The 27,329-nt window shown below is 35.7% G+C and overlaps 1 protein-coding gene across 4 annotated transcripts in view; it reads right to left on the bottom strand.

The window, feature by feature from the left end:
• Nepl16 (Neprilysin-like 16) overlaps positions 1-27,329 on the bottom strand; it is a 1,095,435-nt gene that overhangs the window by 968,732 nt on the left and 99,374 nt on the right. For all 4 annotated transcript variants that reach the window (XM_070113033.1, XM_070113031.1, XM_070113030.1 and 1 more), the window contains exon 2: positions 18,800-19,181. In XM_070113033.1, coding sequence (XP_069969134.1) covers positions 18,800-19,181 — 382 coding nt within the window. The remainder of the gene's footprint in view (positions 1-18,799; positions 19,182-27,329) is intronic.

Below are 27,329 nucleotides of genomic sequence, written 5' to 3'. Positions count from 1 at the left end.
GTTATCCAATGTATCGCCGCAGAAGTATTGAGAATGGTGGCCACACATTTACAATGCGACTGCCGAACTTTCCAAATCAAGTTGAGTTTGATAATCAGTGGGTGGTACCATACTCACCACTACTTTCAAAAATTTACAAAGCTCATATCAATGTTGAGCTTTGCAGTTCTGTTAAATCAATTAAGTATATTTGTAAATATGTAAACAAAGGCAGTGATTTGGCCATATTTGAAGTACAAAACATAAATAAAAATGACGAAATAGCACGATACCAAATGGGCAGATACATTAGTAGCAATGAAGCTATTTGGCATATTCTCAGCTTTCCCATCCACGAAAGAGATCCTGCTGTCCAACATCTGGCAATACATCTTGAAAACGGTCAACGTGTATACTTCACTGAAGAAAATGTTCTCCAAAGAGCGTTCGAAGCTCCGAAAACGACTAACTGAATTTTTTACATTGTGTCAAAAACCTGATGTTTTTGGCCAATTCGCGAAGACATTGGTGTATGGTGATGTTCCACGTTATTTCACATGGAACAAATCCAGTAAAAAATGGGAGCCACGGAAACAAGGAAAACCACATCCTTCCATTACAGGCATATTCAAAGCTAAGACATTGGGGAGACTTTACACGGTACATCCAAAGCAACGTGAGTGCTTCTATTATGTTTGTTATTGGTGAATGTTCCCGGACCAACGTCTTTTGAATTTTTACGAACAGTTAATGGTCGAGTATTCAATACATACCAGGATGCATGTCGTGAACTGCAATTGCTAGAAGACGATAACCATTGCGACTTAACGCTTGCTGATGCTGCGTTGACATCAACATCGAATAACATTCGTCAGTTGTTTGCAATTATTTTGACGACATGTTATCCCTCGCAAGCACAAACTTTGTGGGAAAAATATAAAAATTGTATGACAGAAGACATCTTGCACCGAATTAGACAAACAAATCAATGCCAAAACATAGATTATACACCAGAGATGTACAATGAAGCATTGGTCTTGATCGAGGATTTATGTGTTCTTATTTCAAATTTACCACTTAATCATTATGGTATGCCATCACCTAATCGTCCAGCCACCGACTTAGTCAATACCGATTTACAACAAGAAAAGCAATACGACCATGGAAGTTTAGCAACAATTATCATGAACAGTGAACCATTACTGACAGCAGAACAAAAAATTATTTATGATCGGATTATGCTGGCTGTTGCTGCTGAGCAAGGTGGTTTTTTTTTCTTGGATGCACCCGGTGGAACCGGTAAGACATTTTTAATATCGTTGATTCTGGCCAAAATACGGTCGCGCACATTCAACATTCAAGCTGCCATTGGACGTTCATAATAAACCAGATGCAATGTGTAACATCAAAAAGAATAGTGGAATAGCTGCAGTGTTGCGGAAGAGTTCTATAATAATTTGGGATGAGTGCACAATGGCACACAAATATTCACTTGAAGCATTAAACAGAACTATGCAAGATTTAAACAGCAATAATAAAGTTTTCGGTGGTGCTATCTTACTTTTGTCTGGTGACTTCCGGCAGACCTTACCGGTTATAACTCGCTCTACTTTCGCGGATGAGATTAATGCATGTTTGAAACAATCATTCTTATGGCGAAGTGTTGAAATACTTCGATTGACCATAAATATGCGAGTACAATTGCAAAATGATCCATCAGCACAAATATTTTCCGAACAACTACTAGATATTGGGAACGGTAAAATAGAACTGCAACCAAATACGCAATGCATTAAACTACCAGACAATTTTTGCACTGTTGTTCAGGATAAAAATGAATTCATTCAGAGTATTCCGGTATCCCGGATATACAGAATAATTATTTGAATCATGAATGGCTTAGTCAACGGCCGATTTTGGCAGCCAAAAACGTTGATGTTGACCAAATTAATTTCCAGATACAACAGTTGTTACCAGGCGATCTGATGTCTTTTAAATCAATCGATACTGTTGTTGATGAAAATGAAAGTGTAAATTTTCCGATTGAATTTTAATTCATTAGATATCCCTGGAATGCCACCACATAATCTTCGATTAAAGATTGGTTCCCCTATTATTCTCTTCCGTAATTTGAATCCACCTCAGTTATGTAACGGTACGCGTTTGGTCATCAAAAAGATCACCGGAAACATTCTTGAAGCAACCATTTTGGCTGGGAAGTTTAAAGGAAAAGTGGTCCTGCTGCCACGTATTCCGATGATACCATCAGATTCTACTATACCCTTCAAAAGGCTACAGTTTCCAATTCGTTTAGTTTTCGCCATGTCTATAAATAAATCTCAAGGTCAAACAATGTCCATTTGTGGTTTAGATTTGGAAAATCCATGTTTTTCTCATGGGCAACTATATGTTGCGTGTTCACGTGTTGGGAAACCGTCGAATCTATTTGTGTTAGCTAAAGACAGGTTAACCAAAAACATTGTGCACCGATTGGTGTTAAATTATATTGAAATTGAAAGTACTTATAATTCACAAAAATAGATATTAATGTTTAAAAGTTTAAGACTGTCTGCCTTGCCTACCTCATTCATGAGTTTAAGCGCCACATGTTATTTACTGTATTATACTGTATACAAATAAGTATATTTGTTATAAAATTAAATGGAAATAATAAATCTGATAAATTTTTACTTTGTATGGATTTCTGCTTAATATCAAGTGTAAGAACATTTTAATTAATTGTGTTCAACGTACTTTCCCTTCAAATCTCAATCCAGTGAATTTGTATACCAACATCAACATTTTCGTCTTTGTTCATAAATAATTTCATTGTACTAAAGGGTTATAGTAGTAGAAAGTCAAATAAGGAGATCACCATATTTTCCAATTAATAAAATAAAAAAATTAAATAAAATTCGTTTTAGGATTCGAACGTATAGGCTCGTATTCGGATTGTGCTTAACCCCTTCCCGCTTACGACCTCAGCCACCACAAAAGTGGAAATGTGGCCGCTTAGCCACCGTTTTATTGTTATCCTTTTTTTAATAAGCAAATGCTCACATAACGCACATACATAAGTTGGAAAAATAGCCTATTAAATGTTTATTTTATTATGAATTCTGGGGTTTTTACCGGTAATACAGATTTTTAATTCAGAAGGCTTTTCATAATTATAAATTTGTCATATCATAGAAATTGAAAACATAAATCTAAATAGGTATGCGCAACGATTTTTCATATAGGAATATTCGTTGTGTCTATTTATAGCATTTCGCATATCGTGTGGTGTATTTTTCTTTTTCGAAGTTATACTTTTCGATGTTCCCTCTTGTGGAATTACAAATTAGTACTCAAAAAGTTTTCATTTAACATTTGCTCCTTCTCTACTATTCAACATTCTCTGATATAAGCTACATTTTAACAGCATAATTACCAGATGTTATTGACGCTATAAAATTAATTAAATTTATTTTGTAGTGAACGAAATACCGTATAATTCAATTATTTCCGCTTTTTAAATTTTTGGTGTTACCATAGCCGGCCACGTGTTACTTAGACTAAAGTGTAAATTGAATTCATATTATAATGGAGATAATACAGTGAAATTAATCCTGTTTTTTACTTATTTGTGCTTCATTGATCAAAACTTTATAATTTAATTTGAATATATGTATGTAAGTATTATCACATAATATAATTAAAATGTCAATGAAAAAATGATACACAATTTCCTACACTTTTTCAATAGTTGTACAAACCCTTCAGTTGGCAGAACAAATTGAATCAAGAAATCCAGCTCAAAGAATCAGGACAGCAGAAGGATTTTTCAATAATTGTACAAAAATTTTATATTATTTTTATTTAACCTCCATTGAAAATTATTTTGCACTTATTATTTCAATGTGCTATGATAACATGTTTTTCAGTTCCTCTTTCTAATATTTAAACGATTAAATTACTAATAATTCAGTTAAATGCCACCGAAAAAATCTAACCTCAACAACGCGAGCAGCAAAAGGTCACGACGCAAACGTGTTGAAAGAACTCATCAATTACCAGAACAAATCGAAACAAGAAATGCAGCTCAAAGAATCAGGACTGCAGAAAGTCGTGCACAAGAATCTCAAGAACAGCGTGACGAACGTCTGCAACAGAATTTTACGAGAACAAGAGCGGCACGAGAACGAAACATAGCTACAGTACGAGTACTAGATCGACAAAGGCAACGGATCAGCCGCTCATTAACACGTGCATCATTCGTTCGGCGTGCCTTTGAATATGCACCAGATATTAACTACTCAGCGCATTCAAAAATTGCTATCGGTGGAATGGGTAAAGTATGTCAATATTGTCGGGCATTGAAATTTCGGAATGAAGCAGCCGGCATGTGCTGCGCATCAGGAAAAGTTGTGCTGTCACCTCTACCCGCTCCGCCGGAGCCTTTATTATCCCTTCTTACTGGCAATTCAGATGATCCCAAATTATATTTGCGTAAGATACGCAAATTAAATTCTTGCTTCCAAATGACGTCATTTGGGGCAACTAAAATTTGCGATCGTGCATACGATGGACGTAATTTTGAAACTACATTCAAAATTCAAGGCCAGGTGTACCATAAAATCGGATCACTGATGCCAATGTCTGATAACAATCCGAAATTTCTTCAAATTTATTTTACGGGCGATTGTGAAGAGCGCGTGACGACTCGGTGCCTGTATAATTTTATTGAACAAGCAGAGGAAAGAGCAATTGTGATATTATTGGAAAATTTTTTAGAAGATCACAATCAACTAATTCAATTGATCAAAAGAGTTTCGCCACGACTGCAAAATGACAATTATCAAATCGTCATAAAAGCCAACAAAGTACCATTAGGTGAACATGCTGGTAGATTCAACGCTCCAACTGTTGATGAGGTTGCTGTTATCATGGTTGGTGATCCAGTTGACAAAAGATCTATTAAAATTACACGGCGAGACAACACTGTCAGTACGATTTCGGATCTACACCGTTCGTATGACGCACTACAATATCCATTGATATTTTGGCAAGGACAAGATGAATATCACCTTAATATCAATCAGTATGATCCAAATACCGGTAAATTTGACAATTATCTATTTACTTTCTCACTGTATGTATAGATTTTAATTTCGTATTGCATTTTATTTTTTATATTTTTAAGTTATTACAGAAATAAAAAAGTTAGCTCAATGAACTACTACGCACACCGAATAATGGTTAGACAACATCAAGATAATTATATCCTTCGATATCGTCAGCTGTTCCATCAATACATTGTTGATATGTACGCGAAGGTCGAAAGCGAACGCTTGCAATTACTTCGATTCAACCAGGCAAAACTACGATCGGAAGAATATATTCACTTACGAGATGCTGTTGCTGGAAACATCGATGGAAATTTAAATCCCAATGACATCGGTAATGCTTTCATTTTACCTTCAAGCTACATCGGCAGTCCACGGAACATGCAGGAATACATACAAGATGCGATGACTTACGTACGTCATTACGGCCGACCGGATTTATTTATTACATTCACATGTAATCCGAATTGGGAAGAGATACAAACTTTACTATTGCCAGGACAACAAGCCATTCATCGTCATGATTTAACTGCACGTGTGTTTAAACAAAAATTGAAATCCTTAATTGATTTTATTGTTAAATATTCAATTTTTGGTATCGCTGTATACGATAGAGTGGCAAAAGCGAGGTTTGCCTCATGCCCACATTTTGGTTTGGCTTAAAGATAGAATCCGTCCTGAAAACATCGATCAAATAATTTCAGCCGAAATTCCAGACCCATTAATTGATCAAGAATTATTTGATATTGTCACCAAACACATGATCCATGGGCCATGCGGTGCTTTCAACATGACGTCACTGTGCATGGAAAATGGAAAATGTAAAAATAACTTCCCAAAGCCGCATACGAATGACACGATCACGGATATTGATGGTTATCCAATGTATCGCCGCAGAAGTATTGAGAATGGTGGCCACACATTTACAATGCGACTGCCGAACTTTCCAAATCAAGTTGAGTTTGATAATCAGTGGGTGGTACCATACTCACCACTACTTTCAAAAATTTACAAAGCTCATATCAATGTTGAGCTTTGCAGTTCTGTTAAATCAATTAAGTATATTTGTAAATATGTAAACAAAGGCAGTGATTTGGCCATATTTGAAGTACAAAACATAAATAAAAATGACGAAATAGCACGATACCAAATGGGCAGATACATTAGTAGCAATGAAGCTATTTGGCATATTCTCAGCTTTCCCATCCACGAAAGAGATCCTGCTGTCCAACATCTGGCAATACATCTTGAAAACGGTCAACGTGTATACTTCACTGAAGAAAATGTTCTCCAAAGAGCGTTCGAAGCTCCGAAAACGACTAACTGAATTTTTTACATTGTGTCAAAAACCTGATGTTTTTGGCCAATTCGCGAAGACATTGGTGTATGGTGATGTTCCACGTTATTTCACATGGAACAAATCCAGTAAAAAATGGGAGCCACGGAAACAAGGAAAACCACATCCTTCCATTACAGGCATATTCAAAGCTAAGACATTGGGGAGACTTTACACGGTACATCCAAAGCAACGTGAGTGCTTCTATTATGTTTGTTATTGGTGAATGTTCCCGGACCAACGTCTTTTGAATTTTTACGAACAGTTAATGGTCGAGTATTCAATACATACCAGGATGCATGTCGTGAACTGCAATTGCTAGAAGACGATAACCATTGCGACTTAACGCTTGCTGATGCTGCGTTGACATCAACATCGAATAACATTCGTCAGTTGTTTGCAATTATTTTGACGACATGTTATCCCTCGCAAGCACAAACTTTGTGGGAAAAATATAAAAATTGTATGACAGAAGACATCTTGCACCGAATTAGACAAACAAATCAATGCCAAAACATAGATTATACACCAGAGATGTACAATGAAGCATTGGTCTTGATCGAGGATTTATGTGTTCTTATTTCAAATTTACCACTTAATCATTATGGTATGCCATCACCTAATCGTCCAGCCACCGACTTAGTCAATACCGATTTACAACAAGAAAAGCAATACGACCATGGAAGTTTAGCAACAATTATCATGAACAGTGAACCATTACTGACAGCAGAACAAAAAATTATTTATGATCGGATTATGCTGGCTGTTGCTGCTGAGCAAGGTGGTTTTTTTTTCTTGGATGCACCCGGTGGAACCGGTAAGACATTTTTAATATCGTTGATTCTGGCCAAAATACGGTCGCGCACATTCAACATTCAAGCTGCCATTGGACGTTCATAATAAACCAGATGCAATGTGTAACATCAAAAAGAATAGTGGAATAGCTGCAGTGTTGCGGAAGAGTTCTATAATAATTTGGGATGAGTGCACAATGGCACACAAATATTCACTTGAAGCATTAAACAGAACTATGCAAGATTTAAACAGCAATAATAAAGTTTTCGGTGGTGCTATCTTACTTTTGTCTGGTGACTTCCGGCAGACCTTACCGGTTATAACTCGCTCTACTTTCGCGGATGAGATTAATGCATGTTTGAAACAATCATTCTTATGGCGAAGTGTTGAAATACTTCGATTGACCATAAATATGCGAGTACAATTGCAAAATGATCCATCAGCACAAATATTTTCCGAACAACTACTAGATATTGGGAACGGTAAAATAGAACTGCAACCAAATACGCAATGCATTAAACTACCAGACAATTTTTGCACTGTTGTTCAGGATAAAAATGAATTCATTCAGAGTATTCCGGTATCCCGGATATACAGAATAATTATTTGAATCATGAATGGCTTAGTCAACGGCCGATTTTGGCAGCCAAAAACGTTGATGTTGACCAAATTAATTTCCAGATACAACAGTTGTTACCAGGCGATCTGATGTCTTTTAAATCAATCGATACTGTTGTTGATGAAAATGAAAGTGTAAATTTTCCGATTGAATTTTAATTCATTAGATATCCCTGGAATGCCACCACATAATCTTCGATTAAAGATTGGTTCCCCTATTATTCTCTTCCGTAATTTGAATCCACCTCAGTTATGTAACGGTACGCGTTTGGTCATCAAAAAGATCACCGGAAACATTCTTGAAGCAACCATTTTGGCTGGGAAGTTTAAAGGAAAAGTGGTCCTGCTGCCACGTATTCCGATGATACCATCAGATTCTACTATACCCTTCAAAAGGCTACAGTTTCCAATTCGTTTAGTTTTCGCCATGTCTATAAATAAATCTCAAGGTCAAACAATGTCCATTTGTGGTTTAGATTTGGAAAATCCATGTTTTTCTCATGGGCAACTATATGTTGCGTGTTCACGTGTTGGGAAACCGTCGAATCTATTTGTGTTAGCTAAAGACAGGTTAACCAAAAACATTGTGCACCGATTGGTGTTAAATTATATTGAAATTGAAAGTACTTATAATTCACAAAAATAGATATTAATGTTTAAAAGTTTAAGACTGTCTGCCTTGCCTACCTCATTCATGAGTTTAAGCGCCACATGTTATTTACTGTATTATACTGTATACAAATAAGTATATTTGTTATAAAATTAAATGGAAATAATAAATCTGATAAATTTTTACTTTGTATGGATTTCTGCTTAATATCAAGTGTAAGAACATTTTAATTAATTGTGTTCAACGTACTTTCCCTTCAAATCTCAATCCAGTGAATTTGTATACCAACATCAACATTTTCGTCTTTGTTCATAAATAATTTCATTGTACTAAAGGGTTATAGTAGTAGAAAGTCAAATAAGGAGATCACCATATTTTTTTACAAATACCATCTGTGTGAAAAAGCATAGTGGACTCCGTGACTGATGTTCTCTTATTGTTCCTCTGAGATTGTTTACTATAATGTAATATAACAAAAACTTTAGCCACAGCAACGCGTGGCCGGGTCAGCTAGTAAAGATATAAAATATAAAGCTAGCTTCATTCAATTTTTCTTTACATGAAAACAAGGAATCATTCGTCGTTTGCCTGCTAGTGTTAGTTATCATATCTAAGGCACAGTCCAATTCCGTTATACAAGTAGATTTAACCAGAGAAGAGAAGAACGAGAAGGTACAAATTGAATTTTGTATGATCAGAGAACGTAAATGAATAGAGAAGGGGCAAATGTTAAATGAAATCTTTTTGAGTACTAATTTGTAATTCCAGATGAGGGAACATCGACAAATATAACTTCGAACAAGTAAGGAAGGTCTAAGTTCGGATGTAACCGAACATTTTATACTCTCGCAAAGTCAAATATTATACTCGTTTGAGATTTCTTTGTGGATTGACTGATATTTTCGGTAGAAGGTCAACTATAGGCACTGGGGTCCACATATTTAGTACTTAGGCGCTTGAACAGTTTTGGTTCGACTTAGACAATTTTTGGTCACAAGGTGGCATACTTTAAACGTATTATTCACGCAAAGTTTTATCCCGATATATTCATTGTTGCTTGATATGCATGGTGGAAAGTGAAAGAATCAGATGGAGTTGAAAATGGTGTTATATGGGAAATAGGCTTAGTTGTAATCCGATTTCGCACTATAGCATAGAAATATGAGAAGAATAATATGTACCGAATTTGGTTGGCATCGGTTAAGCAGATCCCAAGATATGGGTTTTCACCTAAACGCCCTTCACGCCCACTGACTAATTTCGAACGCGGTTTCTATAAAGTCATCTCATACCATCCCAGAGATAAAAATTTAATGTCTCGCGCTTTTAGTAGTTTTTAACAGTACCGTTATATGGGGAGTGGGCGGGGTTGTCAACCGATTTCACATGTTTTCACACCGTCGATATAGGTGTTTGTTCCCAGTGAATTTTGTTATTATAGTTTTAGTGGTACAGGAGATATGCACATTAAACTTATGAGGGGCGGGACCACGCCCACTTTAGAAAAAGTAATTAAACTGCAGATGCCCCTCCCTAATGTGATCCTGTATACCAAATAACAGTCGTGTATCTTGTTGTGGAGCTTAGTTATGGCAATTTATTTGTTTTTGTTTAATGGCGTTTTGTTGGTGTGGTAGCGGTCCGCTTACGCCCGTCTGCAATACCAACCGTCTTACGGTATCAAGAAACATGTGCACCAAGTTTCATAAAGATGTCTTCATTTTTACTCAAGTTACAGCTTGCACGGACGGACGGACGGACAGACAGTCACCCGGATTTCAACTCGTCTCTTCATCCTGATCATTTATATATACATAACCCTATATCTAACTCGACTAGTTTTAGGTGATACAAACAACTGTTAGGTGAACAAAACTATTATGCTCTGTAGCAACAAGTTGCGAGAGTAAAAAAAAATGTTATTTCTCACTGAACGACATATTCGGCATAAAACTGGTTAGAATAACGAAAAGTATTATAAGTAGTATATGGAAGTAGAGGGTAGTATAAACCCGATTTTATCAATTTTTGCCAATACTACATACTACTAACATGCCACACACTAATAAAATGCTTCCACTGTTTCATTAAGGTACCTCACATACCATCACCAATCATATGGAGTATAGTCAGACGAATGTTCGAAAATCCTGATATTTGTTACTTGGGGCTAGGTAAATTCATCCATTTAGGCACAAATTTCGATTTCATCCATTTTAGGCACAAAGATACCTTGTTATGAGTAAAACATAATTTCTCATTTTCATTGAAATAACTCACATATGGGCCGGTAGATGCGGTATTAAGTCACCCGGAAGTTCAAAAATCTTTATATTAGGTAAATGAGGGCTATACAAGTAGGAAGTATTGATCCAATTCAACCCAGTTTTTGACACAAACATACTATTATCGAGGTTTCATTTATTTATTTTATTATATGAATTTCAATTATATATTTTATACATTGACCGATATTTTCAATAACTATAGGCACTGGGGTCCACATATTCAGTACCTAGGGGCTTGAAAAGTTTTGATTTGGTTTGGACAATTTTTGGTCACAATGCGGCATTATTCACGCAAACTTGTACCCCGATACACTTATTGTTGCTTGATTTGCATAGTGGAAAGTGAAAGAATCAGATGGAATGTATAATGTTGTTATATGGGAAATAGGCGTGGTTGTAATCCGACTTCGCTGCTTTTCGCACTATAACATAAAAATATGAAAAGAATATTATGTACTGAATTTGGTTGCAATCGGTAAAGCAGATCCTAAGATATGGGTTTTCCCGTAAAAGTGGGCGTTGCTACGCCCACTGTCTAATTTTGAACGCGATTACTTTATAGTCATCTTATACCATCCCAGGGATTAAATTAAATGTCTCCGACGTGTTTAGTGCTTGATTTATTGCGCTTTTAGTAGTTTTTAACAGTACCGTTATATGCGGTGTGGGCGCGGTTGTCACCCCATTTCTCCCATTTTCACCATGGCGATAGAGGTGTTAAAAGAATTTGTTCTCAGTGAACTTTGTAATTATAGTTTTAGTAGTTTAGGAGATATGCACATTAAACCTATTAAGGGGCGAGACTACGCTCACTTTTTTAAAAAAATATTAACTGCAGATGTCAGCAGATGTGGCAACGGTCCGATTACGTCCATCTGCAATACCAATCGTCTTACGGTACCAAGAAACATGTGTACCAAGTTTCGTAAAGATATCTCAATTTTTACTCAAGTTACAGCTTGCACAGACGGACGGACGGACGGACGGACGAACAGACAGTGACCCGGATTTCAACTCCTTTCTTCATCCTGATCATTTATAGATACATAACCCTATATCTAACTCGATTAGTTTAAATGATTCAAGCAACCGTTAGGTGAACAAAACTATTATACTTTGTAGCAACATGTTGCGAGAGTACAAAAATTATTAAAAATAGGAAATGTAATATATTAATAATAAGTCACAGAAAGTTTTCACAAATCGAGCCGAAGGTAATAACGGCAAAAATAAAAAATTATCAAAAATAAAGAAAATGTATATATATAAATAAATAAAAGGTATGTCCAAAACTTTGACAAATGACAAATGACGCCTCAAACAGCAAAAAAGGAATAAAATTTTAAAAATCGTAAAAGGTAGAAAGACAGCAAAAAAGGAATAAAATTTTAAAAATCTTAAAAGGTAGAAACAAACAATATGTCAGGGGCATTACCAGTAGATTTGGATGTTGATAAATTAGAAAAAAATAGTTCAAAACTTAGGGAAAAACGAAAATCCTTACCAGAAATTTTTATTCAAGGATAACCCATCTAAAGAATATAAAATAAAATGTATGAGGGCAGCTTTTAAATACAAAGTGGCAACGGTTGAGCACTATGACAATAGGGATACAATAGTATCTGAAACAATCGCTATGATTAGGGTTTGCGAAAAGAAAAGTCGTTAAAACAGTATTAAAACGTAATAAAAGCATCCTTGCCTCGAAGAATTTTTTTTTTAATGGAAAATAATTGAAGTGCACTAAAATACGAAAGGCTGTACTATTATAATCATTGCAAGGGCAACCATAGAACTTAAACTTGCCCATATTTAAAACATACAAAAACTAAAATAATAAATAATGGCTCCAAATAGTGAAAACGAGAATCTTGTTGTTAGACTAATAACTGCAACAAAATCTTCTCTTAGATTGGAGGTAGAGGAGTTGTGAAGGCAACTACAGGATTTGACACAGTCAACTACAGTCATTGATTATAAAATAGAAGTGATCGATCCACATATCAACTGTGATGAGTCGCTTGAGGTGGTCAAGTCACTACCAGAATTTAGTGGAAAACAAACTAAATATGTTAGCTGGAGGGAATCAGCCAGTAACGCAATGAGTTTGTATGTAAGGGGAAGCCGTAGATATTTTGCTGCATTAACTATACTGAAAAATAAATTTACAAGTGATGCTAACTACATATTATCCAATCACGGAACGATTCTTAATATCGATGCCATTTTGGCACGACTCGATTTTGATTACGCGCCAAGTGATTTGCCAAATGCGTTGGCAAAAGCACAAGAATTATAATCAAATAATATGCGACAGATTTCCGCATCACAATTCGGGTAAAATCCGAATCATTACAGACAGCTTACTAATAACTTCAATAACGGGAATTTTAGTAATAATTTATGAGAATAAAAATTAATTAAATATGTATAAAAGACTAAAAGCAATTAATGGATTTTCGACAATACGTTATTCTCATTTTATTACTCTATTTGGACAAATTTTTTACGAAATCGAAAATTTAGAAGCAGACTTTTTAACCCCGAAAATTGCCAAAAAGCACCATGCTGCTCAATTGCATTAAAACGCAAACTCTACACAGCGAAAACCAAAATAGGATACTACTACCTACAGCAGTCGTCTCCATCGAACAACGAAAATAACTGTTTAAGCCTTTATAGACGAAGGATTACAACGATCATTTATAGCGTCCAAAACTAGCCAATTTTGAAATCATGGGAATGGGCGGAAGAGTAGTCCAAAACTCAAATAAAATCTGCCCCATTACATAACTTCCCCCGAAGCAGATAAACGCATTAAAGCAGAAGCTATTATCTTACCGCAACTTACAAACATGCTTCCAAGCTATCATATAAAAAGCAAGCATTGGCAAATGGTTTCACACCTAAAGCTAGCAAATCCCAACTTCAACACTCCCGCTCAAATAGATCTTCTATTAGGCAGCGACCTTATACTACAGATAACACTCGAAGGTATTGAGAAAAAAATTTCAAACACTTCTGGCACAAATACTATTTTTGGTTGGATCATAAGAAGGCTAGTTACGGAGCCAGTTACCACCACGACAACTTAATTTGGGAAAATCTCAAACGAATACCTCAATACACAATTGAGAAAATTTTGGGAGTTAAAAGAACTCCCCTCATTTCAATTACAACCCCCGAAAATCAGTATTGTGAAGACTTTTACATAGCCGCAACTACTATCACACACAACTACTAACAGATCAGATAATGGTCGGTACGTCGTACGACTACCACTAAAACAACAATTTCCTAACACACTCGCCTTAGGTCACTCTCGCAACTCTGCAATACAGCACTTTTTAAGTATGGAAAAAAACTTACTTAAACAAGTAAGGAAGGGCTAAGTTCGGATGTAACCGAACATTTTATACTCCCGCAAAGTCAAATATTATACTCGTTTGATATTTCTTTGTGGATTGACTGATATTTTCGGTAGAAGGTCAACTATAGGCACTAGGGTCCACATATTTAGTACTTAGGGGCTTGAACAGTTTTGGTTCGATTTAGACAATTTTTGGCCACAAAGTGGCATACTTTAATCGCATTATTCACGCAAAGATTTATCCCGATACAGTCATTGTTGCCAGATTTGCATAGTGGAAAATGAAAGAATCAGATGGAATTTAAAATGGTGTTATATGGGAAGTAGGCGTGGTTGTAGTCCGATTTCGCCCATTTTCGCACTATGACATAGAAACACAAAAAGAACGTTTTGCACCGAATTTGGTTGAAATCGGTAAAGCAGATCTCAAGATATGGGTTTTCACCTAAAAGTGGGCTGTGCCACACCCACTGTCTAATTTTGAATGCGGTTCCTATAAAATCATCTCATACCATCCCAGAGATAAAATTTAATGTCTCTGGCGTGTTTAGTGCTTGATTTATCGCGCTTTTAGTAGTTTTTAACAGTACCGTTATATGGGGAGTGGGCGGAGTTGCCAACTGATTTCAACTATTTTCACACCGTCAATAGAAGTGCTAAAAGCATTTGCTTCCAGTGAATTTTGTTATTATAGCATTAGCGGTTTAGGAGATATGCAGATTAAACCTATTAGAGGCGGGACCACGCTCACTTTTTTTAAAAAAAATTTAACTGCAGATGCCTCTTCCTAATGGGATCCTGTGTACCAAATAACAGTCTTGTATTTTATTGCGGAGCTTAGTTATGGCAATTTATTTGTTTTTGATTAATGGCGTTTTGTGGGCGTGGCAGTGGTCCGATTACGCCCATCTGCAATACCAACCGTCTCACGGTACCAGGAAACATGTCTACCAAGTTTCATAAAGATATCTCAATTTTTACTCAAGTTAGAGCTTACACGCGAACAAGATCACAACTTCTGTGACGCCTCTATAAAAGCATATTACGCCACTATATACGTTCGCACACAAATCGACATTGCGACCACAAGACTCTTACTAGTACCAACAGCAAACGTACGCTCCCCAAGGTATTAACTGGCAGTTTATTCCTCCAAGCGCGTCTCTTATGGGTGATTTAAAGCTATAAAAAGCTTTAAATCCTACTTTAAAAAATCAGCTGGAAACTACAAATTTAATTATGAAGAATTTACAACATTATAAATTCGCATTGAAGCCGTTTCTATTCACGGCCACTAACGACACTCTCGCAAGATCTCACAGCCCTAACTCCAGGGCCCTTTCTCAAAGGGGCACCCATTTTGGCGTGGAGGCGCTCTTCATACAAAATAGATGCGAGAGTATTAAAATTTGCCATCATGATTTCAGTCATCGATAGAAGGAGGAGTATACAGAGGACCTTCGTAAAAAGTACCGCTGGAAAACTTCCGAAAAGGTACCACAGCTTGGAGATTTTGTCTTAATTCATGACGATTGCCTCCCCCTTACAGAATGGTGGCTTGGTTGCATAGAGAAGCTAAATCATGGTCACATACGAGTAGTTGACCTCCGTACTTGAAACGGAACGCTTACCAAACCGCTCGTTAAACTATGCTTCCTGCCAATCTCAGATATTAGCGAAAACGCAAGTAATAAACAATCCGTACAATAATACCTATATACAGAAATTGAACAATCCGCCTAGCAACTGAAAACCAAAATAAGCGGCAAATATGATAAATCACAACCATATATACTAACAAAGTAATGGTTAGACCTCCACTAACCAAATAAAGTTGGTTACATATGGAAAGATGGCCATAATCCATACCATTGAGTCGTAACTAAAATCGCCCTTTTCTCCAGACAGGTAGATATGGATCCAGAAATAAATCCAACCCCAACGCCAACGCCAACAATGCGATCAGCCATCAGTGTGCCTCGTCCTGGGGTTAACCACTGCAACCGCATCGTCAACCACCGCTCGCAGTGGTATACGTTGCAGCACTGTGGGCTCTTCAAGAGCATGTCGCCGACACAATCTCAACAAGTTGCCCAGGCGCATGGGCATTGCCGCAATTGTCTGGCACCTACGCATACGACGCAGGAATGCGACTCCGAGGCTTTTTGCCAAATGTGCAGGCAGCATCACACGCTGCACAAACAGACCGCAGCAAACCACCCGGCTGTTAAAGGCTGCACTATCCCCGCAGTTCTGGACTTAGCAACGTTGCAACAGCTTCAGCGACTGCCAGGCTGAACAGTCGCCGTCCTGATGCTCTTAACTACACCGCACAACACACCACTCACAAGACAACACTGGAATCGTGGAAACAGCAGTACACCCCACACCACACACCAATGCAACACTACTGGAAGCAGCATACACACCATAACTCTACACAGCCCAACGAACAAAACATCTGTCCTCGAAGCGGACAGGCCCCTTTTTACTTCGACTTGCGAGCATCCCACATCGGCGGACTTTTTCTTGGCACTCGACTCACCTCATCATTTTCTTTTTTTTTCATAAACCTGAACTACATACTTATCATGTTTCCACCAGTATACGAACATGGAGTGATTCCTTCAAAACAACTTTTGTACAAATCGTAAAAATAAATTTTGTGAATTTTTTAAAACAAAAAAAGACATTTTCCGGATAATTTTAATCTCTTTACACATTCGCGTAGTGATTGCGACACGTAAGTAGAGGTGTTAACGCTCACCATGAAAAAAAATACCTATGTCAGCCGATTAAAATAAATAATATCTTAGTAACACAGGCAAATGATGTAGCCTATCTTGGGATGGTTGGCACTTAGACAGAAGGCTCAGATGGAGAAAACATATACCACGCAAAATAACTAACATGCAAATAAAAGCAGCAAATTTAAACTGGCATTTAAATAAAAATTCTAAATTTAGCCGTGACAACAAAGTTCTGCTATACAACTCGGTGATAAAGCCGATTTCGATGTATGGTATTCAACTGTGGGGTCGACCTGTGCAACTAACATTGACATAATACAGAGGTTCTAGTCAAAAATGCTCATAGCGATAACGGATTCACCATGGTACATTCGAAATGAAAACATTCACAAAGATTTTGGTATTCCTATGGTAAACAAGGAAGTAGAGAATAGCAGAAAGAAATACGAGCTTAAACTCCGGAAACATCCAAATCCGTTAGCTAATGCCTCGCTACAATCTTACAACCAAACCCCCTTGAAAAGAAAATATCTACCAGCCCCATAAAGAGCAACGCTTATGCTTATTAGGCTATTAACAATAGCAAATTCAATAAATAAAATAATGTTAAAAGAAACCATCGAAATTCATGAAATTGGAAGCATAATATGTATGTAGGTTATGTCTTACCTCAGTATCAGTGTAGCTAACTTTTAATTTCTATTATCATCCTTTTGTACGACCATTCGACTATTAAGTATATTTGAGCCTTTCAGGTCCTTGCCTCCTTAATGGAGTTAATGCTATTTATTAACTTAAGTTTAGTTCAACGAATTTGTAAGTGATTAAATATATATTATCAGAACTTCTACTTTCTGGTTGAATTTATACAGCAGCTTCATCGCATAATCGGATAGGAGTTTGTCTAATATTAATATGCTCCATACATAAAATCAAAAAACCATAATGTGTTGTTTTTCGCTTTTATTTACACTTCATAATATCGTCTGCTTAAGTGATAAAGAAAACTTAATTTTTTTCAATATAGGTATGCTGCCAATTTAAGCAAATAAACTAAAACAATAAAAACAAAATAGGTCCCCTAAGAATATAAAATAAAAGGATTCAATATTTAGTTGTATATTCATTGTTATCCAGAACAGCCTGTAAGCGCTTTGGAGCATATTTGACCAAGTTTTGACAAACCACCGGCTATTAGCTGACCTAAGGTGTTAAACCTTTCCTGATACACTCTTCTAGCTAATTCCTTCCACAAATGCTCGATTTCATTGCGGCCACGGCTCCGCGCTGGTGTTTATATTACAAGGTTTGTGGCAATTGTGTATAAACCAAAGCTTTGCAACTCCCGATGGGTGCTTGGAGTCGTTGTCTTGATAGAAAGCAAAGTTGTTTGCGATACCCAACTTCTCCGCACTTTGCTTAACATTTTCTTTCAAAACCTTGAGATATCCAAATTTGTCCATTTTACCATCAATCCTTGACATGCAGCCCCAACCATGACAGAACCACTCTGTGCTTGACAGTAGATAGAAAATCTATGAAACGAAATATTTTTCAAGAAGTTTGAAGCGAGATACGAATTTTTCTTTTTGAAAATAGGAAAAAAGTAGAAAACCATAAGGAGGACTTTCCTGTTACAGTTAAAACCTCATACTTGGAGAGCCCTTCTTCGAGGTGACTGTGAACCAATTTTTCAGAGTACGAAGTGAAAAAATAATTTAATTTTTATCCACCCTAATACACATATGTTTGTAATCGACTCGAATTTTCGGCGAATAACAAGCTCTGAACAAATATCTCCTGGCTTGCTAATTTAGAGATTATAAAATTTTCGACCGTAGGTACAATTTAATATTTTCCAAATTCTAATCATTTGAGAAGGCAGAAGTTATAGATTCTGACTAGATATATGATTAACTGTAGGGTGCTATAATAATTTACATACATTGCATCTGAGTGTCAACAGTTCCTTGAATGCTCCGCACGGTCTTTTTAACACGAAGATTTTCTGAGCAGGTAAAATTTTTAAACTCTGTGCACGGATCCAAATTCCAATTGATGTTTCCTTGAATACTTGCAGCAACTACTTGACATATTACTTCTGAGCATTCTATGGGAGGAGGAGAAGTTGAAACACATTCATCTGTGCTGGAAAAACACTCCTTTGGTAGACGCGAAGGAGCTGTACTTATTAAAAACAGTATTGGTGATGCAACTAACAAGGACGTTACCAAAATTGTAGCCGCCGTAATAGCAATTTTATGAACGGTTGTCGAAGTTCGCAACCAAATACAAGGTGCACAACAAATCCATTCCAGCGCAGCATTCTGCAATAAAAAAAGAAAAAAAATTGTAAGGAAATTTCATTTTCACATAGATTTTGTATGAAGGGACTCCGCGTCGCCGTTTTGATTATTAATGACGTTTATGTTTACGTTCCATTTTTTTTACGACACACCAAATTTGTGTGACAATTATTATACCCTAAACAGGGTATATTAAATTGCCACGAAGTTTGTGACACCCAGAAGGAAACGTCGGTGACCCTATAAAGAACATATAATATATACATGATGAGCATGAAGCTGCGTCGATTTAGCCATGTCCGTCTGTCCCTCTCTATATACACGAAATAGACTCTCAGTTTTTAAGATATCGATCCGGGGGTACCTTCAGGTACAAGTAAGGAAAGACTAATTCGAGTGTAACCGATCCTTTTATACTCACGCAACTTGCAAGGTTTAAAGCCGAGGAAATACCTTCAGGTGTTGGCAAAACTTTATATTAAACAAGTAAAGAAGGGCTTAGTCTGAAAACTTTAGTTTGAAATAGAGACACAAATATCTACTATCCTGACAGCTATGCATTGTTTTATAAGTAATTGCATTAACATGGGAAGGATTCCAGTTTGAAAATGACAAATCAATTTGTGTACCGGCAGGGGTAGTTGAATATTCTACAAAAGGCAAAATTTTTTTCTATTATAGTCCCAGACAACTTTAAACAAATTTTAAAATCTCCAACAATTAGGAAATTTTGATTGCACAAGTCAGAAGGACTTTCTGAAGTTTTGCAATTAAATGTATGATAGAAAACAAATATGAAAATGAATAAATTTTCTTTATAACCTTTGGTTCTATAGAGCTAGCAATAGTATGCTTAGCATACATTATTATGCCGTATATTGCGGTTGCTTGACTCCGTGCTATCTATCCTCAGCTCGTTAATTGGAGTAAATCCTGGTATATCAAAATTTTTACAGAGATAACTCCACGTTTCTACAAAACATCAAATATCTGATGATAGCATCAGGCAGTCGCTCTTTATATCACTAAGATGGGCGTGGAGACTCTGAACATTATGAAACACAATTTGATGTCTTGATGAGCTCTCAGAGCTTTAGTTGTGTTCAATTCCATCAGGAGGAATACAATTTTCATTGATTAAAAGACCTTCTGCAGTAGTAGCTCAACATATTATATAGCGAAGCTCTAGACATTCTGGGTCGAGTATGAATTACAAATTAATTATAAATATGTGGCACCTTGACTTGTATGAATAGTTATTCCCTCAGTCGGAACAACTGGAAATTTATTTATTTCAATTGAAATTTGTTCATTTCTTTTATTTTAAAAATATTTCATTTTTTAAATTGGTGTCCAGGAACTTTCAAGACGATGGGGTTGCTTTGATCATGCTATCAAAAAACAGAAGGGTCTAAGAATTTAATCCACAGAGTTGCTGGAAAAGAACAATGGAAATCAATTTGCATAAGTTGTCTAGTTGCAACCAAGCCATCACTCGTGCTTATATTCACAGTAATCATATGTATGTATATTTGGCTGTGATTTTTAGAGTTAATTCGGAATGAACTCCTCGGGTTTCAATTAGTGATATGTCATCATTTGTCATAGTACCAGATGCCATATGGTTTAATTATATAGCAAAAGCCTGATATTCCCTTTGCCTCATTATTTCTGTTAATTCAAAGCATTTGAATAACTTCCACAAACGGGAAGCAACTAAAGTGATATATGCATCATTGGTGTTAGGAGAGAATATCCACCTATCTCCAACTGGTGAGAGTTGCTTTAAATTACCAAACACAATAATCGGTATGCCACCGAAGGGCATCTCTGTTTTGAATATTTGTTTTAACAGAGCTAAACATTTGAGCGCCTACCATCGATATTTCATCAATTATGATTAATTTTAAATCGAGAAGTCTGAAATGCAATGAATTAACTATGTCGTTGCTCAGTGGTCTCAACTCTCTAAATTGCAGATATCAAACGACTCTTTCCCACACCTGCACCGCCGCCAATGAACTCAGAAAATAGGCGGCTCGTTTTTAGCTGGTGCATCAAATGTGTCAAATAGGTTCTTTGCTTAGAATTTAGACTTTGAACTAAAGAAAATAATTCCTCAACAGGAATTAAAGGGGGTAGTTTAATAAGTCTAATATTGCAATCAGATTCAGTGCCATTATCTGTAAATCTTCACCATGCAACTCCAGAAAATTTATATTTGGGTTTATTTCTGGAAGTTCCAACATTCTGAACTCATTTTCTACGATAAGTAGTTCATTTGAGCACCTTCCTCTAAGTCGATTTCATTATAAAAACTGTCTTAAACATTTATAAGTTCTCTTTGCTCAAAACATTAAATTTTCTTTGACTTTCCTCAATTAAAATACGATGTGTAATGCAAGTCTGCTCATTATCATTTTCAATAAAATCTTGCATTCCGCACTATTCCATTTTTCCACTTCCGTTTCGCGGAAATACTCAACTCTATACACATCTAGGCTAACCTTCTATACCGAAATATACAAGGTTTGATACGTTTTTTAACAAAACCACCGTCTTTAAGAGGCATGACAACCCCACTTTCAAGTAAATTGTCATCTTCCCCCACTTCTCCTCATGATCAATATCTTGTGCTCTTCTGTTGGATTTAAAATATTAATACGTAGATGCAAGATCAGGTAAACACTGATCGGGTCTTTGAACATAACAGTCTAAAATACCGGCTACAAATATTTCAGTTGAACCTGAAGTAAGGTTCTGAAGTTCCGCTCTAGGTTTTACCATTCGAACACGTTCCTCAGGTCGAGAGGTATTTTTAAATACTTCATTCATATTATTTACTTCCTTCCGAAAGATGAAGCCCAATGCAGCAATGTACTGCTTCATGTGCAGATATTTCTGTGCCTGATATAAATTTGTGACCTATATGTTTTTGCTTAACATTATAATCTCTAGCATTTACCTCTGATATAGCTTTATTTAAGAACCTAGAAATTCCTCCGTTAGACTTCTTTATATAATTAATTATATATGAACTGCAAGCTTATGCATCCAGTATATATTGGATATCCATATTTGCTATATGGAGTTCCAAAATCAAAGGATTATAAGCATTTATAAAACGATCCTGTAATTTTCTTTTTAGAAAAATTTTGGGTTTTGCCAAGCGTGATCTAAGAGCTAACAAATTGTCATCAGAAGGCATTTTCTTCATTATTCTACTATCAGACAAGAAATGTTCAAAATCATTTAAATTAGAAATGTCTTCTTGTTTGGAATTTTCGTTTGGTTTTCTGAATTTTTAATTATTTCTGTAAGAGGGAACAATATTTGCGTTGAAGGCATTGGGGGATATGTTGTACCAAAACGACAAAACTGTTGACCTCTTATTTCTCTAGTACCACCAACTGGCGTTATGCTTTTGATAACCGAAATCATTTTCTAAGTGGCTGACCGAACCATCTGGAGAAATATAATTGTCAATGAAACTAATGACATCAGGGAATGTCTAAAGATTTTGAATGTTGATCCTGGGAGGATCATTAAGCTAATACATGCCATGTACATGCAGGAAACCTGTCTCTTGAAACTCCACTCTCCAGTAAAAGTTTTACAAATAGCTCTCCGTAAATGCCGGCAATATATTTAAAAATCTTAGATCCGAAAATCTTCTAAGGCAAATGGATCTAGTATTCTTAATTTGCAGCAATTCTAATTTCTTATAATTGTAGAAAGACTTTGGAATGGTAGACGCTGTTCTATCAAGACGGCGAATTTCAGATCGTATTATCTTACTGTGTGTCTCAGAGCATGTACGTTTCTGCCCAACGTACGAGTATATTGTTCCAAATGACATCTCTTCGGAATTATTATCCTGAATAATATCAATTGGTCTTTGTCCCTCACCTGGCGCTATAATTGAACGGTTATAGTTCAAGTTTTCTACAGGTATATTGTCCAAAAGCGTCTCTTGACCGCCTGGATTTAGCTCTGGAGGTACAGGTGCTATAGGAATACGATTACCAAAAAGGTGGAGGTCGGAAATCTGTTCCGTATAAAGGGATTAAACTAATCTGGCATCCTCTGCAGATGCAGCAAACGGAACTTCTTCTTCGTTATTAAATTCTGAAATCCAGTTGTCATTAATATGGATGTTGTGCTCACGATACGAAGGGGTATTCACTAAGAATTGCAAAGCTTCCATAATTTTTGCGGGAAGTATGGTATTCGTCATGTATCACACGAGCCTCATATAACAACCTTGGTAGAGATGTCACAATATTGTTAACAGAAATGGCTATATTAACCACAGCGCCTTTGAGCAAACTCTGACCTTAATATCCTAAAGGACGGATTGTCATAAAAGGCAATCTAGGCATTATAGGGCGTTCCTCAATTTGGATTAAATCATATAAACAATCCGGAATTTCAGGAAACCATATTTTGAAATGTTTTTTTTTAAATCGCAGCATTTTTGGAAATTTCCCAAAAATTGTAATTTCCATCTTCCGAAAAAAATGTTTGCATTAAAAAGAAGACGGATGCAGCATTCGGGTGGCTTTGAGCCATAGTTTTGAAATTTAAATTGCATACTTGCATTAAAACCATAATCCCCCGCAGCAAATACATAATTCAGCATATATTTTGAAAGTAAATGTTTTTTAAATCTGTTAAATTGCTCCTATAATAAGTTTTTATAACATTATTTTTCTTGTTAACCAGATACGTTGGGACTGCCTTTCGTTTTAAATTTTCCTATTGGCCGGGTTATTCTTACGAAAGCGAACTTGACAACTTATTAACAACTTTTTCAACAAATTGTACACCGGGATTTTTCCGTCGAGATCTGCGTTCTCGAGTGTTTCTGATTTGTTCTTCGAAATGAATTTGAGAATTGTGGCGTCTTATTATATGTAAAAATGTATAGATTTTTTACTCGGATTGCGTGACTTTGTGTCTTATGATTGCTGAACAACAACAATTGAATGAGTTTGTCCGTCGTCGTTTTTGTAAACGACTCAGTGCATCAGATATTCTAATAATAATAAATTTCTTACCAAAACAATTAAAATTATTATTTTAACGATTTATATATAATTTTATGGGTTCGTCCGTCCACTCTGTTTTCTGGATAATTGAATACCTGTTATGATTTTGAAATAACGTAACTGAAGGTTTAAAAACATGTTATACTATACAATATATAAATAAAAGCATATCATGAGTAGTCCTCTTAGAACTTTATGGATTATTATTTCAGAATGTATTAAACACAAGAAACCTATGAAGATATTTTTCTTGTAAAGCCTTTATAGATAATTAAACAAATGTTTATTGTTTACTTACTAAATACTTAATATTATAACTATCGAACAGCAATCATCACATTGAATGCATCGTGAGCTATTTGCGGTGCATTCAATGCAGACATGTCGTCAGCACTTTAAGTAAATATTGTGAGAAAGGTAAATAATTAAATTTGAAACAAACGGAAATATGTTAGCAATTGAATTGCGACAGGGGGGATTGAACTTTATTAAAATAAATATGTGAAATCCGCCCTTCTCAAATTGATTGTCCTCAATCATTTAAAAAAACGGAATTTTGTTCAGTCTTGGTGGTTTGTTGGAAGCTTCTAATGCTACTGATTTAGAGGAGTTAGCACAATGTTACACCCTTATTGTCGCCTGAGGCTCGTTATTAGTGTGTGGAATTTGAGATTCCCACACCATAATTTTTTTTTTAGTATTTATAAAAAAAAATTTTAAGCGTGCTATGCAAATGATAATTAGACTAAAGATAACAGAGATTGACCATCCTCCAATTTCAAATGTTTCTGAATAGTTGAAATTACTTCCGTATTATTAATTTGTTAAGAGCTTCAAGTGATAGGAAATTAATATGGTCGCTTTCAAAAGGAGCGGACTGCATTAATGCGGGAATGATTTGTAAAGGTGAAGCTTCTATATTATTGAAAGTCCTATTGTTAATTTTAATAGTGCTATTATGAAATTTAATAAGAAGCGTTCCAGATATATTTCTCCGCGTTTCATCAATATAAATAGATGTGTTACAATTTTTTACTAGAATAACCCCTCGATCTCTTCGAATAATGGGATATGATGTTTGTTGCTCGTTACACATGTAAAATGTTTACTACTTATAAGATGAGGAATATATTTGGTATTTGAAATATTCTTTATTTGGTTTTCTAACGTTATTATATTTTCACAATCATTTTTTATACTTGTAATATATATACTTGTAGCTTTTTACCGGTCTTAAAAGTACGTTTTCATAGGTTTCCTTATTTCTTAAGGGAATCTTAACTAAATAGAATATTTTTTTATTAGTACTGTATAAGACAGATACTTTGGCAAATTGGAGTGCCTCTTCGCGCCATCGAACACAATATTTTCTTTTCTAATTTTACTATTTCTATTTTACTAATTTTAGCAATTTCAATCAATATTTTATGTAATATTAATTGGTTAACAATTCCAAGCTCTGCCCATTCAATACTATTTTGAATATACAAGGTGCGTTCCGAAGTAAACAGTAAAAAGGTAACGAAGTAAACTCTAGTGGCGCCAACTATATGTCAACCAGTGCGTTAGAATCTGCTTTCCTTTATCGACTTTCAGTAAAAATTTCATGACATTTCATCTATTGGAAGTGAAGTTATTGCGTTTTAAGTGTCAGTATGTTTTTGCCATCGGTGCGAAAATGAGCTTCGAACAAAGAGCCAACATTAAATTTTGTTTTAAAATTAATGAAACAAGTTTATGGCGATGATTGCTTATCCCGTAGCAAAGTGCACGAGTGGTTTCAACGTTTTCAAAGTAGTCGTGAGGACATAAATGAGCCGAAACCCAAAAAATCGCGCCTGGAGAAGACAAAAGTGAAGACGTTGCTGATTTGTTTTTATGATTTCAAGAGTATTGTTCACAAAGACTTTGTTCCACCCGGCCAAAACGTTAATGCGGTATTCTACCTTGGAGTTTTGAAGCGTTTGGTGCGCCGTATTCGATGTGTTCGGCCCGAATATCGCGAATATGAAAGTTGGCGTTTGTTGCACGATAATGCGCCGTCTCATCGATCGACGCTTGTGGCCGATTATTTGACCAAAAATCACATTTTAACAATCAACCACTCCCCGTATTCACCTGATATGGCACCGTGCATTTGCCGATGAAAGGAAAGCGTTATGCAGACGTGCAGACCATTCAAAAGTCTTGCACCGGCATACTGGCGGCCATACCGGGCAACGAGCTAAAACACTCGTTCGACATGCTTTTGGACCGTGCAAAAAGCTGTGTTAAAGCAGAAGGAGACTATTTTGAATAAAATGAATTGATTTTTGCCGATAAAACCATTTGTTCTGACTTTTATTTTAAAAGTCCTGTTTACACACCTTGTATATAAACTTTTCCTTAACTAGACTTACTCTATTTTGTAAGTTTATAACTATCTCGTTTTCTAATAATACATCTTTTCTTATTACATTTGAAATTTTATTTACTATATCTGTTAGGTTTAAACACTTGTTTATTATTAATTTTATTTAGATCATTTATGTCACTAGCTATCAAGTCGTCGTGATCTGGAGATCCTGCGACATATTTTAAAATAGTACTTATTGCATTTATTGCTCTTTTACTTTTTATAGTGGATGTTATATTTTCTAAATTTTTTCGGTAAGGCTTAATTCGTGGTTAAGGATGGGATACAGGTTTTGGGGAAATGGGATATGGGTTGGATAAATGTATGTGTATTGGATATGGATATTGCGTACTGTGCGAGATCTGTTGAATGTAAAATAGTAAAAGTTTCTGCTAAGTTTTTGCTGTACCTCTATTTATGGTCAAAACACACAAAAAGGTGTAATTCAAAATTTGGACTTCAGCTTTTACAAAGTTTAAAAAAAATATGTAAAGGTAATTTATTTTCTTATAATATTACTTTTATAAGCAATTTTGCCTATCATTGATAAAACAGTGGAGTTTCTATCTTCTTTGATTATTTCCTTGTTAACTCTGACACAAATTTCTTCTCCTAGTAAATAAATTTTTGTTTCGTGCCTATCTTGATTATCGTAGTTTAAGTCCTGTTTCTGTTTTTCTGTTAAACGATTGATGATTTCTTGTTTGTCTAAAATTGCTTTTT

Source organism: Bactrocera oleae, chromosome 2 (assembly GCF_042242935.1).
Source record: "Bactrocera oleae isolate idBacOlea1 chromosome 2, idBacOlea1, whole genome shotgun sequence".
Lineage (NCBI taxonomy): Eukaryota > Metazoa > Arthropoda > Insecta > Diptera > Tephritidae > Bactrocera > Bactrocera oleae.
This window is presented reverse-complemented; position numbering and strand designations above follow the sequence as displayed.